Genomic DNA, 11,543 nt, shown 5'->3' with positions numbered 1-11,543 from the left:
TCACTATATAGAAGGATCTGGCAACTTCTGTTTCAGTGTATCTGAAGAAGTGTGCATGCACACGAAAGCTCATACCAAGAACTAACTTAGTTGGTCTTTAAGGTGCTACTGGAAGGATTTTTTTTATTTTGACTATGGCAGACCAACACGGCTATCTATCTGTAACTAAAAAAACTATATTACCATTAGAGACAGTCCGGGGTTAAATAAAAGCACATGATAACCAGCATTTTCTTTTCTATTTTTTGCACACAAGTCATCAGGGGAAAGCGCGAACGCAGTCCCCCACTACCACAAATTATGCAGTCGAGTTTCCCGCATTTGGGGAAATCGCAGGGGTCAGCACACCCGCAGTGCAATGGATGAGCCTCACCCTGGGAAAACCTCCTTCATGATCAAGGTGTCTCCCCTGCCAGGTAAGTATGCTTTCTGCTTCGACACGACCCGGGCCGCCCTCCTCCCGCGCTCTTCCAGGGCATAGCGAACATACCAAGAGCCGCTCGAGCGCTCTGTCCCCGCTTCCCTACGCTCGCCCGCAGTCGTGCATCATCTACCGGCCCAGTCTAACGGAGCCCCGATCTCTCCGTGCTCGCCTCGCGCCCCGGCTCGTGATCCCCCACAATGCTCCGCTGCGGCGCCTTATCTGCATGCAGCTAGCAAACTCCGCCCCTCCGCCTCTCTTCCCCACCGCCTCCTGCCCAGAGTTCGCCGTGGGCTCCGCAGCGCCGCGCTCGCCGCTCATAGCCGAAGGAAAGTTCGAGGGAAACAAGCTGTGCTAAAAGTGGAAGGCGGGTGTTGCGCTGTTTCCCTCCACCTGTGCTTACTTTGTGTATTTGTAAATAAACTCAAATATTAACAAAATGCCTTAAGCCTCCACTGGTCTCTTTTTCCAAAGGAAACCAATCCTAGGTTAATGTGCTTGTCCCACTCAATCGCCTTCTACACAGAGAAGTGGGAAGGAAGTAACAATATGTTGTCTACGCAGAGGGAACAGAGTAGCCATTTTTGCCTTTCTGTATATATTTCCCTCAAAAAGTAGCAGAAAACTTCCCTTTTTACTTTACATGTTTGTAAATTCTTTCAGACATAGCTAACCAACTGAAGGAAACTGTGAATACAGCTTCACTGAGCACATCTCAGTCTGTTTCCACTTGACCAGGTTATCCAAATAACTGGGGATTAAGGGAAACAAATTGCTAAAAGTGTCTATATTAATAATTTTATTATTTATATGCGACCCATTTTACTGGATTGCCTCAGCCTCTCTGGACGGAAGCCAGAAGAATGTATAAACACATGTCTGGCTAGAACATGGGAGAAAGAAGAACTCCAGCAGGCCACAACGTACTGGCTAAACTTTGCCGACTGTTTTAATTATAAAAGGACCTATCACTGGAATGTGGAATGCTAAAGCATCAGATTTAATAACTGAGTGCAAGGTTAGTGCATTTTGTGCATTTTATTCCTTTTTATTTGTCCCTAATTTCACAACATCTCAGACAACCTCTTGCTTCTTCATAATAACATCCTGCTCATCCTGTTTATTTTATGATAAACTGGGCACCAAATCCATACAATTTAGGAATGCTAAACTGAAACTACAGTATATAATGTCAGCAAAACCTAAGGAATCGAACTGGATACTTCTAATGGGCTTAAAGTATGCTTACTGCAACTTCCAGAGAATCTGAGGAAGAGTGCTCAAAATTATTCCGCCTGTCAACACCAAGGGGCACATTAGAAATACACAGACGGGACTAATAACAAGCTACATTCGAATATAAGAAAAGCAGTGCTAAGTTACTTAAGGGTTGCAGTCCTATCTATACTTAATAAGAGCAAAGCTCCATTGAATACAATGGAACTTACCTCTGAGTAAACACGCATAAGGCTGTGGGCTGCTCACAGGCAAAATTGAAGTTCTTGTGAAGGTTTACAGAAGCTTTTACGAAAGTTTATTTACAGGCACACAGTTTTGGCTTTGGAGCTTCTGCAAAATGGGGGATTGAGATTAGTCAAATAGCAAACATAAGAGGATACAGTTGGGCTTGTGGAAAGCTTAGCTTTTTGTGTAGGGGGATTGGCAAGGTGAACTAACCTGTGACATCCAGACATTGCTTGGCTACAGCTCCCAGCATCCCTTCTTACTGACCATGCTGGCTGGAGCCAGCGGAAGTTGGGTCCCTTGGCAGAACAGTCGTGTATAAATATGATAAATAAAAACCTGGTGGGCTCCAGGTTAGTGAACCCTGGATCAAATTGTAGGTCACCCTTCATCAGCCTAGCATGGTCCAGATGTTTTGGACTATGGCCTCCATCAGCCCCAGCGAACACGGACATAATGAGAGTAACACAGTATGTAGAACTGACAATGGACATAGTGGCCATTTAGGAATGCCAGCAGATGGAAAGGAGGAGGTTCCCCACCCCAGAATAGTGCCTTTCGTATACTTTACTCCATAAAATAATCAGCCTATTGATGGTACTATGTGCTCTTTACAAAGTCCAGTCTCAATCATTACATTGGTATGTAGTGGAGATTTGATGTTGACATTGGCCAGCCTCTTCCTCAAGCAATAGCTTTGTTTTATAGTCACATGTATCAGTTGCCATGATAACTGCGCATTAACCTTGGTTCAGCTCTTTGGGGCAAGTGGAGGATTTAAATGCATCTGGTATTCCACTATCTAGTTTGGAAATTATTTTGTAAATCGGCTTTTTCCAGGATGGGTCCGAGTCCTTCCCTGCCCGGACAGCACTAAAGAACTCCTGAAGGGTTAGACTTGCAACATCCAGGAAACCATCAGGAACCTACAGACAGAGAAGAAGAAATTTAGGACTATGAAGCAGCCACTGGTCAATTTGACATCTGCTTAGGGTGGACTGATCTTCATCAAAGTGAATGCCCTGAATGTCCTGCAAAAAAAGGTTTGTTTGTTTGCTTGCTTGCTTAATTATATTAAAACACTAATTGAAGAGAGGGGAATAAATAACATTGTTGTGCACTAGTTTGGAAAAAACATGTTGATCTGTGTGTACAGACAGATGTACACACTGCCACTTTAGATGACATGATTGTACGAAGGCGTGTACAATTGCCACCTGCAATGTACAAAAGCATATTGTGAAAAACAACTCCAGTGTGCTTCAAAGACTACATTTCTGCACAGCCTAAAGTGTTCTGTTTCACTGTTTATGTCCTTATGTTTTAGGGAGTTATCTAGTTCTGGTAAAAAGGGCATTTTCTCAGGAAAATGCCACAACAGGCAAAATAAAACTATGTAGCAAGTGTAACCTCACCTCAAAATCATTCCCTTTGTTGTAGTGCACATTGAGGATCCGGAAGAGCTCAGAGTCCCTGGTAACAGTGAGGGCACTGGGATCTGTGACGTCCTCCAAGACGGCTTGCCTGGCAAACTTTTCCATCTGGATGTAATAAAATTCACGGAAGTTGCTAAACCACTTGATGAGCTGGGAGGTGATGCAGCGGGTGAACTATGGAAAGAGTATGTAACATGGTATTCTTGGATATGTACATCCTAACAAGCACCTCCCACCTGTGTGGATGGGAAATATTGAGACACATTTTGGAGGCATAACATTGAAAACACCCATGGGTGAAGGAGCATGAACACATGAGCAGAAACAGTGAGCCATGGGCATATGACTCCCCTAATGCAGACGCTTGTCTTCTTAATTAGCAGGTTCCGCCTTGCCCCTTTATTTTGGAGCAGAAGTCACTTTCAAAGAAAGGGGCAATGGGAAGAAGCTCCCAGACAGATTGTGTGGCTGATGTGATCCTCTAGATTTTTTCTACGCTACATCTCCCACCATCCCTGACATGCTGGCTGAGATTGGAGTTCAGCAATACCTGAAGAGGCCCATGTTAACCACCCCGGAACTAAAAGAATAATTGCAGGGAAAAACATGTCCTTTGCTAATCAATACATAGGTAAAGGTAAAGGGACCGCTGACCATTAGGTCCAGTCGTGGCCGACTCTGGGGTTGCTGTGCTCATCTCACTTTATTGGCCAAGGGAGCTGGTGTACAGCTTCCGGGTTATGTGGCCAGCAGGACTAAGCCGCTTCTGGCAAATCAGAGCAGTGCACAGAAATGCTGTTTACCTTCCCACGGGAGTGGTACCTATTTATCTACTTGCACTTTTGATATGGTTTCGAATTGCTAGGTTGGCAGGAGCAGGGACCGAGCAACAGGAGCTCACCCCATCGTGCGGATTCAAACAGCCGAGCTTCTGATCAGCAAATCCTAGGCTCTGTGGTTTAACCCGCAGTGCCACCCGCGTCCCTTCAATACATACTTTCAAGCAAACATATTAGTAGGTCTTGCCCACAAAGATAAGCACTGCCAGATTTTTTACCAGGAATATATGCATTATATCAAACACCAGGTCAAACCTCTGTTTTAATTCCTCCTTCAACTTCTTGTGGAAAACCATGCCTCTATCAGTCTATAGCACCAATGGGCCATCCATTCCTCCCCTCCCCCTGCCATCCATTGTGAATAAGCATAATAATGTTGCTGCTCTGTAAACTGTCACTAGGGACCACCAACGCTCCACCACTGATCTCCAAAGAGGCCTTGCGCTTCACTCATGAGAAAAGTCAGGGAAATTCTGAACTGTCTTGTGGTATGCTCTGATTCCAACCTGACACTCACAACCTTACGGAGGATATACTGATCCAATCCAATGTATTATTTTAATTATTTACATTCCACCTTTCTCCATCAAAGTTGAACCTAATATAGCTCACCAATAAACAAGCAAACCCCAGAATGAAACATTTTATCCAAATGAGAGGCTGGAGACTAGGCAGACACGCAGGAGTGGTACAGTCTAAAATTATTATTTATTTTGTAATTATTAAATTTGTATACAGCCCTTCATTTGTAGATCTTGGGCTGCTTCACAACATAAAAATACAATATAAAAACACAAATACATAATAAAACAACAAACAAACAACCCCTCACCCACCCCTCAGTTACAATTATTTTGTACACACTGGTATGCACATTTGCTAGCTAGTACTTCTTTCTTGCAATACCTTTCTTCCTCTTTCAGTTTCTTGGAACAAAACCTGGTCTGTAATAAATTAACATCTGCACATATTTATACATTAACTTTGGAATACAAAAAGCTGAATACTTTTACCTGGACGTCTAGGAAGTAGGTTTTCAGCAGAGAAGATGTGGGATAGCGAGAGAAGAAGAACATCAGCTTAGCCTTTTTCAGATGGCCAGGGGTTAAAGCTTCCTGGATGTAATTCGGAGTCAAGGAAAAAGTTGCTTGCTGTTCCCAGTCCCCCTAGCTAACATTAGTTGGGGCTGTGTAACACTCTACCTTGCTAAACAATTGCTGAACAATGTTTAAGGGCTGCCAACTCCTGATGCAGAGCTATTGCTGCCAAATGCTGTTTCTTGTTGTCATTACATAGCAGTGATTCCATGTCTATTAATTGTAGCGTGCAGGAATCAACTTGTCACAGCAAGAGGAAGGGGAGGAAGCTGAGCAGTCAAGTTATTGAGTGCAGGTTCTATCCTCCCTGTTAGTTTTCTCAGTGATCAAAGCTATTACAATGCAGGATCTCACCCTAGGTCAGGAGTTATTCATCAGGAGTAGTATCTGACCTAATGTGAGATCCTGCATTGTACCAGTCACTTGTTTGACTTGCATTTATTTTTCTGGAAATCTCTCTTGTTCCATAGGCACATGAAGTGCAGTTAAGCTTCCCAGATCCAGATTCTAAAAGAACCAATCCTAAAAGGAAGGCAGAATTTGTTTAGGTGTGTCTTTACTTGCAATGGTGAGGGAAGCTTCACCTGAGATAATTTTTCCTTCTGCACAGCTCTTAAAGGTGTGATAGCTCTCTAAATGTTTGGGCATGATGAGAGCCCTTAACACAATGTTGAATCTTGAATAGTTCAGATAGTGAGGTCAGGCTTTTATGGGCTAATTTGACTGCGAATGTTTAAGAGAGAAGGTGCCTTTACTAAGGAGGACTAGGCAGAGCTAGATGAGCTGCAAAGCCTGTTTTTTAGCCTTGCCTATTGTTACATTGCTGTTGCTAAGAGATTAAAAAACCAAGTTGAAATATATGGTACTTACATATAAACGAAGGACATAAACAATCCAAGATACAATTAAATTAACAAAATCTCTTTATGGGCTTTTGCAGCAGAAAAGAGAAATCTAACAAGTATTTTTGCTATTATTTTGCTCGCGTCAGCCAATAACTAGGTCCTTCCTGGGTATTTTAGCAGGGTGGGAGTAAATAATCTATTTTGGTCACCTCTATAAAAGTTACATACAAAAACCCTCATGTGTTCATGTTTCTATTGCTCCATTCCTGCAATGGCAGAGCCATTTGATGAATGAGATAAACTTTTACTTACTTCTTATTAAGTTCTATAAATTTATCCTGAACATAAAGTAGCGGAGTTGTCCTGCTTCTTCATGTAATGAAACCTGTAAGATTCTGGTTACAGAATGTCAAAATACGTTATTTGCTGTTCAAATATGCTAGCTCAATGTGATGTGAAATGCTACAGTCAAGTGTATGAAAAACAAAAATCTCATTGGGGTCATTTGGTTAGAAACTGCTTTTGGAGGATGTATTTTGGAGTGGGGTGGTGAATGCATAACCCGTTTTCCCCTGCTGCAATGCCTCTGATGCTGCTTTCTCTCCTGAAATAAAATACTTTTGACTGGATGCCTGAATCTCAGTAAGGATGGTGCCAGTATTAGTGGGGGGAAACAAAAAAAAGTGCATTATAGTTAGAAGTAATATGCATTGGAAGGCTGGTGAATTTTCCTGAGGATAAAAAAAAAACAACCCAATGGAAACTGAAAAAAATAGAAACTGGGAGAAGCTGCAATGAACAGATTTGCCTACCACTAACAGCCACTCACAGCTGAAGCAAGATACTGATGATATAGGAAGGATATATGTGTTGAAGGGAAGTACATTCCATCCATCAAAGCCTGCATTTCGGCCAACTCTGAATTTGAAGCTGGAAGAGAGGCCAAACTTTCAATTTCAGCAGATTTGTAGGGTGTTGGACATTGTTGGTGTCTCATGACAGATGACTTCAGTTTGATTGGTCGCCATGGCCTATCTAAGCATTCTGGAGAAGGGACCATTTTTGGAGACGGGCTGCCCCAAGGGCTATTCTGACCACATAGCAGCATTTGGCTAAAAATACTGTTTCCTTGAACTTCAGAGGTCATGACCAAGGGATAATTCACGGGTGGTACTTGGCAGGGTTTTCTCTCCATTTTTGAGCGGATGGGATAAGAAGGAAAAGCTGGAGGTTTTTCTGTGGCTACTGACATGGTGCTTTTATGGGAAGAAATCTTAGGAAGCCATTTGCTAGATGCACTTGCTGCAGCACGTGTAAATTCTCTCCCAGTAGAGGAGGCTGTTACTGTGGGACTACCGGTACTTGGCAGATGGGGCTGAGGGTTTAGGGATTCAGGCAATACTTGCTTCAAAACAGAGTCCACAGCCTGTGTCACCACCTGTATTAACTCACGTTTCAATATCTCTGAAAGAGCTCTGTCTTCTGAAGTCAGACTATGCAAATCTGCTGTTCTAATTCCTTTCTCTGACCATTCAGATCCTCTCATCTTGGGGATGCTTCTACAAAAACGATCTCTGCGATGGCCACTTGAAACGCCTTGACTACCGCTATCCAAGCTTTGTCCAAACTTCTCCTTCAGCAAACCCAAAGTCCTCTCCATGCTTCCTTGGCTTGGACTGGAATCATTCAGCTCATGAGACTGAACAAACCTCTCTTGTAGTTGCTTCAGCTGCTGTTGCAAAATGTGGAGCTGTTTTTTCAGCTGGAGGCATTCTTCCACTTGAATACCATTTTGGCCAGCTCTTGCCAGAGAAATATCATGTAGACTTTGCTGCTGAGGAACTCTCTGCTTTCTCTTGTTCTCTCTATAGCTCCCCTTTACTTTCTCTAAATGGTTTTGATCTCCTTCCACTTGGATACCAGGCACTATAGGGTTTGGTGTCAGGCTCATTCCCCGGATAATATTTTCCACCCTGGCCCTCTTAGCTTGCAGGTGTTCATTATGGAACTGACTAGAGTTAATCAAGCCACAGTCAGGACTCGGGGAGGAGGCTTCCCTGGAACATGTGCCATTCCCAGCACTTTGGAACAGCAGTTCAGTTTTCTGTGAGGAAGGGAGAAGAAAGCTAGGATCTAGCTCACCGTTAGGTTCTGGCTGGCTGAGGAGATGTGATATTATGGATGCATAGTAAGAAGCAGGAGAAAAGAAACCGTCTCTTTCAACACAAGTGTCTCCTTTCTGTCCACCAGCATGTCCAGAAGTAGGTCTGTAATCATAATGATCAGCAATAGGATTCCCATTCATATCTTTCTCCTTTGAGATGCAGGGTTAGTATCCAACAAAATAGTAGGAATTATTAGGTAAGGAGATTGTAATACAGGCACAACGTATGAATGCAACATAATAGGTGATGACTTTTCTTTTTTAAAATTCACTTTTGAAGGCCAGAAATCTGGAGCAGCAAAAGAAAGGAAGAGAATATATACTATCTAGTATTTTATAAAAATCACAAGCCTTCCATATGTATAGAAATGATTCTTTCCTTTATTCATCTTGTATCTCTGTTCAAATACTACAGTCTGTCTAGAGAAAACAAACAATAGAGCTGGAAGAGTTGGAAAATTCTACACCCAGCCCAAAGTAGTATATCATATATTCTAAGAAGCATCCCCCAAGAGATTCTACAACATTCCCATTAGCCTATGGCACTGCTAAACTGTTCTTATAATGAGTAAGAATTTCTGAACATTTAACTGAAATCTACCCTCCTATCTAATCACGGCATTCTTTCTGGCACTCTTTTGCACCTTCTACGCCGATTTTGGCTACAGTGAATATGCCAATGTTGACTGAATTTCAGGAGTCAGATGTTCATCAGGGTAGGTCCTTTATGGATTGAACCCCCACATTTGTGCCAATGCAAGCATGCTCACCAGTCGTGACCATGTTATATCTAGAGTTACTATCTGCATCCTTATAGTCTCCTCCAGAAATCTCTAAAGAATGTACAAACACAGCTACTGTACTGTGAGAAACTATTTCCATCAGCTGCCACAGGTACTTTACCAAACAGCCAAACCTCTCACTGCACACTGAAGACATTGAACAGTAAGACATTATCTCAAGATATTGAAATAATCTGATGCCCTTTCCAAAACAACCTTTCTCAAAAAGTTTTCTCAAGAGGAATCCTGACAAATTCATCATGACTCAGTCCTGAATTCAGACCCAAATTTCTCTGAGACACGCACCCAAATGTCTGGGTACTTCATCAAACTTTCTTAAGATCTCTGCAAATACTCAGAGTATGGACACTCCTTAAATCCTTCTCAGCAATCAAACGCTACCCAAATCATCAAAGTTGCTTTTTCATACCCTCAAACTGCAATTGGAAAGCTTTTTAAAGGAGATTCTAAAAGAAAAAGCATGATTAAAAGGTATTGTCAGAGATATTTTAAAAACAAGTTGCTTCTACAGTCTTTCTATCTAAAATCTGCAAAGTTAAACCTTATGGGGGGGGGAACCCCACAACATCTCTCCACACGGAGATTGTGTAGCATTGACCACTTACCTTAGCTGGCAAAGGTATATGGAATGCTACTCTGTACTTTTACAGCATCTGCAGACCCGTTTACTGAGAAAGAGGGCACTGAATCACTGGTGCTGTCATTAAAGATCCCTCTAACTGCAGCACCAGTCACAGGGCTGTGAGGAAGGCCAACAGCAGCCAACCAGCTTGAGGAAGCCTATGAATATGTAAAACAGAAATGCAACCATCAGGTGCAGTTCACATGTGGGATTTAACATTTACACTGTGGTTGCTCCCAGACAACCTGTTTATTCATCATTCATTCTGATTTGTTTGCAGGGAGATTGTTGTGTTGTTGTTTAGTCATTTAGTCGTGTCCGACTCTTCATGACCCCATGGACCAGAGCACACCAGGCACTCCTGTCTTCCACTGCCTCCTGCAGTTTGGTCAAACTTATGCTGGTAGCTTCGAGAACACTAGCCAACCATCTCATCCTCTGTCCTCTGTTGTCCCCTTCTCCTTGTGCCCTCCATCTTTCCCAACATCAGGGTCTTTTGCAGGGAGTCTTCTCTTCTCATGAAGAGATTAGATGGCAGCTATTTATTGAGCATTCTTTCTTATTTGTTTGTGAAGGTTAGTTCAAGCAAGAGTTATCCTACACTATTGCAAAAAAGCCAAATTTAGGGGACATGGGTTTGTTGTGGAAGAGTTCCAATAGCACAACCTACATTTGATGATATTCGAATGAATCCCACCCCAAAGAGTGTCCATTCGTTTGAACAATAACTGCTCTTTCAAACCAAAAATGGAAGTTACTCTCAAGTATTGTCAGCCAAATGAGGACTTTACTGACCAATTGATCAGTGCTGATTCTCATTAATTTCTGAAACCACCTTCTTAGCTTGAAATATAATAAAAAGATACAAAAAACGATTTTAAAAAATCCTTAATTCACAGTAAGGTGCCAGATGAGGCAGGGGATTCACTTCACTGAGTCTCAAACAGCTCTGCTGCCCTCTACCAATGGAGTTCCCTTTTCTGCCCACCAAATGTGTGGGTGGGTGTGGAAAATCCCGAAAGCTTTTTGTTCCCCCCCCCCCACTTTCTGCCCTAGGTAGCATGGGTGAGCTGCGGATACAGCGGTACCTACACTGCTCTTCTTCATACCTCACCACTTCCCAACAGGGGTTTGTATTGCTCTACCTTGCAGGGGGGCCCATAAACTTTGCCACTTTGGCTAGGTGAGTGGCACTGCTGGCCTGCCACTAGGCAGGGGTGGGGCAATCTCTTCAGGTGGCAAGTGTGGGGCGGCAGCACCCGGCCATTCCGCCTGAGCTTCCAGAAATGGGATGCCACAAAGCCTGTCCTGAGTTCCCTGAACAAGCCTCCTGTCTCAGGTGAAATGAAAGGTTCTGTCCTGTCCTCAGTGCCATTCCAGTAAGCCTTTGCGTGTGAAGCAAGGCATCGATTTGTCCTTCACATCAGGCTGCAAAACGTATTGAGCCAACCTTGGCGGAAAGACAGCGCTATCCTGTCTCGCTTATGAGCTCGTAGGCATTGGGCTGCCCACCGTTGGAAACAGGAGGCTGGACTAGATGAATCCTGGATCTTACATCCAGCAAAGTAACTGTTGCGTTTACAGTGTGCTTGTGCATTAAATCATGCTGCAAAGAAAGAGCAGTGACTTAGATCCAAAAATAAGGAAGGTCGTGGCAGGAAACTTGCCTCCCTTTCCTTCCTTTCTGCAGCCGCCCACGCAAACCGCGAAGCAGATGGGGGTGCGGGGCATAGCTGTCAACTTTTCCCTTTTCTTGCGAGGAATCCTATTCGGAATACGGGAATTTCCCTTAAAAAAAAGAAAACGTTGACAGCTTTGGTCCAGTGTGATTAACTAAGGGAAGTTCTCAGAA

The 11,543-nt window shown here is 43.2% G+C and overlaps 1 protein-coding gene across 1 annotated transcript; it reads right to left on the bottom strand.

Moving 5' to 3' along the window:
- Positions 1–1,463: 1,463 nt before the first annotated feature.
- On the bottom strand, positions 1,464–9,911 carry PROX2 (prospero homeobox 2). Its single transcript, XM_081189626.1, has 5 exons — positions 9,675–9,911; positions 6,968–8,555; positions 5,174–5,281; positions 3,301–3,495; positions 1,464–2,811 (listed from the first exon to the last, which is right to left on the bottom strand). The coding sequence occupies exons 2-5, from the start codon at positions 8,405–8,407 to the stop codon at positions 2,626–2,628; spliced, it is 1,929 nt and encodes a 642-aa protein (XP_081045752.1). The 5' UTR covers positions 8,408–8,555; positions 9,675–9,911; the 3' UTR covers positions 1,464–2,625.
- Positions 9,912–11,543: the final 1,632 nt, after the last annotated feature.

This window comes from Podarcis bocagei (genome assembly GCF_964188305.1).
Source record: "Podarcis bocagei genome assembly, chromosome: 1".
Taxonomy (NCBI): domain Eukaryota; kingdom Metazoa; phylum Chordata; class Lepidosauria; order Squamata; family Lacertidae; genus Podarcis; species Podarcis bocagei.
Note: the sequence above shows the minus strand (reverse complement) of the source record. Positions and strands in the feature narration are given on the sequence as shown.